Genomic DNA, 2962 nt, shown 5'->3' on the forward strand with positions numbered 1-2962 from the left:
TATAATTTAATTTTTAAATATCAAATATTAATTTTTTAAATATACAAAGTTTAAATTTTATTAAGGAAAAAAAAGAGAAAGAAGAGAGTTTAATTTTATTTTTATTAAATTATGTGTTTCCTTTGTAATTTTTTCTTGGGCCTTTCTTTGTAATTTTTCCCAACGCTTTTTGATAAACGTTCTGCAAAAGCTGATGGAGAGTACTTATAGAAAAACGCGCGTCCTGACCCATAATCGATTTTTGATGATTTTCGACTGTTTGGCTAACTTTTCATATTAATCGATTTTTTGCCTCAAAAATCGATTAATGAGGCAATCCAAACAGACTGTTACACGGTGATTTGCCACAAGAGTTTGGAAATGTATCATCTTTGATTGTTGTTCATCTATCTTATAACAATTTCACTGGCCATTTACCGCCTCAAGTGTGCAAAGGTGGGAAGCTTGTCAATTTCACTGCAGCCTATAATGGTCTCTCTGGTTCAATTCCACCAAGTTTGAGAAACTGTTCATCATTATACAGAGTTCAACTTCAAAATAATCAGTTGACAGGTTATGCAGATCAGGATTTTGGTGCTCATCCTAATCTCACTTATGTTGACATCAGCTTCAACAGAGTGCAGGGTAATCTCTCTGCAAATTGGGGTGCCTGCCCAAGCTTAGAAGCTCTGATCATGGCTGGAAATTCAATTGGTGGAAATATTCCTGCTGAGATATTTCAGTTGAAAAAGTTGCAAAAGCTTGACCTATCATCAAACCAAATATCTGGTGAGATTCCACCACAAATCAGAAATGCCTCCATGTTATACCTTCTGAAGTTAAACAGAAACAATATTTCAGGTTTGATGCCTACAAGCTTTGGAAGTCTATCTAATTTAGAGTCATTAGACCTGTCAATGAACAGGCTAAGCGGATCCATTCCTTATCACATAGGGAATTGCTACAAGCTTGTCAATTTAAATTTGAGTCATAATGACTTCAATGGCACTATCCCATATCAAATTGGGAATCTTGACTCCTTGGAAGATTTCTTGGACTTGAGTTTTAATTCACTTTCTGGAGAAATCCCTGTGGACCTTATTAAGCTTGACAACTTGATAAGTCTGAATCTGTCTCATAACAATCTATCAGGTTTTATCCCTGATTCCCTTAGTACAATGTTGAGCTTGTCAAGCATCAACCTCTCTTACAACAATTTGGAGGGTCCTGCCCCAAATAGTGGCATATTTAATTCTTCTTATCCATTAGATTTGAGTAATAACAAAGATTTATGTGGGAGAATCCAAGGTTTGAGACCTTGCAATGTTTCAATATCACACATGGGAAGCACCAAAGAGAAAGTTGTGATATCTATTCTTGCTTCTTTAGCAGGTGCACTACTTGTTACATTGGTGTTAGTTGGGATTTTTTTTATTTGTTCAAAGGAAAACTCAAGAGTTTTAGAACAGAATTCAGGAACCAAGAAAGAAAGTCCATTTTCAGTCTGTCAATTTGATGGGAAAGATCTGTATAAAGACATTATTGAAGCAACAGAGAACTTTGATGGCAAGTATTGTGTTGGGGAAGGATCTTCTGGAAAAGTTTACAAAATGGTCATGCAAGGAGGTGAACAATTTGCTGTAAAGAAGTTTAGATGTGAAGAAGATGACATAGACATGGAAAGTTTAAAATCCTTCAAGAGTGAAATCAAAGCCATGACAGAAATCCGCCATCGAAACATTGTGAAGCTCTATGGATTTTGCTCACAAGGATCACACACTTTTGCTGTTTATGAGTACATGGAAGGAGGGACTTTAGCTGATTTTCTGAAAAATGACACAAAGGCATTAGAGTTAGATTGGCCTAAAAGGGTGGATGTTGTCAAAGGTGTAGCACAAGCTTTATCTTATATGCATCATGATTGTGATCCACCAATTATTCATAGAGACATATCAAGCAATAATATATTATTGTCCGCAAATCTTGAAGCCCATGTCTCAGACTTTGGCACAGCAAGATTCCTGAAGGCTAGCTCATCATCAATTTGGACAACATTTGCTGGCACACGTGGGTATGCTGCTCCAGGTAAATTCAGTATTAAACAATGTCTAGATGATATGTTGTCTTAATATTCTCATAAATTTGGACTTGGGCTTTCTAGTTCTCATGTTTATTTCTTAGTCATCCAAATTCATCTGCGTGAAATTATTTTTTTTTAATTTTATTTTTTTATTTGGTTGTGTCGAAGTAAACAAAACTAATTTTGAAGACTTGATTTCTAAGGAAAACAAAGTTCTGTCATTGTGATTCACTCAAGGTTGTGTCAAATGAGATCAGTTGATTCTAAATGATGCAGAACTAGCATATACAATGGCAGTATCTGAGAAATGTGATGTGTTTAGCTTTGGTGTATTGGCTTTTGAGATTATCATGGGAAAGCATCCCGGTGATTTAATTTCCCACATACAATCCGTTGATGCTCAAAGCATAAACTTCAATGAGATTCTAGATCCTCGTCTGTCACCTCCTACAAAGCAGAAAAGGCTGAAGGAAGTGACTTTGATTGCAGATCTTGCTCTTTCATGTTTACAGACAAACCCTTCATCTCGACCAACCATGCAAAGCATCGCTCAGATGATTTAAATGGATGGTGCTCATAATTGAAGTTTGTTAACTTGTTCATAATAATTATTGTTGTGTCAATGTATCTGCTATTGCAGCAGCCAAGATTTTTGGTTAATGTTTAGTCTCTGTACCTCTTGGCGTGTTAAGCTGAATCTTTTGGTACTTCTAAGTAATGTTACTTTCTGGTTTGTATTTGGAACCATCATTTTGTAAAGTTGAAATGACGAGGTAGTTTTCTTTATTTTAATGGAAAGGCCGATTCAACTGTGTGAAATAATGAATTTTTCATCATACAATTTAATGGAAAGCTTATCTATTTCAAAGAACTACAGATCATGAAATAACTTGTCTCTTCCAG

At 35.4% G+C, this 2962-nt stretch overlaps 1 protein-coding gene across 1 annotated transcript; it reads left to right on the top strand.

Moving 5' to 3' along the window:
• The first annotated feature begins 308 nt into the window (after positions 1 to 308).
• Positions 309 to 2737, top strand: LOC129297674 (MDIS1-interacting receptor like kinase 2-like). Its single transcript, XM_054936017.1, has 2 exons — positions 309 to 2064; positions 2336 to 2737. The coding sequence occupies exons 1-2, from the start codon at positions 675 to 677 to the stop codon at positions 2620 to 2622; spliced, it is 1677 nt and encodes a 558-aa protein (XP_054791992.1). The 5' UTR covers positions 309 to 674; the 3' UTR covers positions 2623 to 2737.
• Positions 2738 to 2962: the final 225 nt, after the last annotated feature.

The sequence above is a fragment of the Prosopis cineraria genome, unplaced genomic scaffold (assembly GCF_029017545.1).
Source record: "Prosopis cineraria cultivar Desert tree isolate PC_DT_omini unplaced genomic scaffold, ASM2901754v1 PC585, whole genome shotgun sequence".
Classification (NCBI taxonomy): Eukaryota; Viridiplantae; Streptophyta; class Magnoliopsida; order Fabales; family Fabaceae; genus Prosopis; species Prosopis cineraria.

Coding starts and splice junctions, on each gene's coding strand:
- LOC129297674 (XM_054936017.1), top strand. CDS start 675: ATGGCTGGAAATTCAATTGGTGGAAATATTCCTGCTGAGATATTTCAG. Junction 2,065..2,335: donor ACGTGGGTATGCTGCTCCAG/GTAAATTCAGTA, acceptor TAAATGATGCAG/AACTAGCATATACAATGGCA.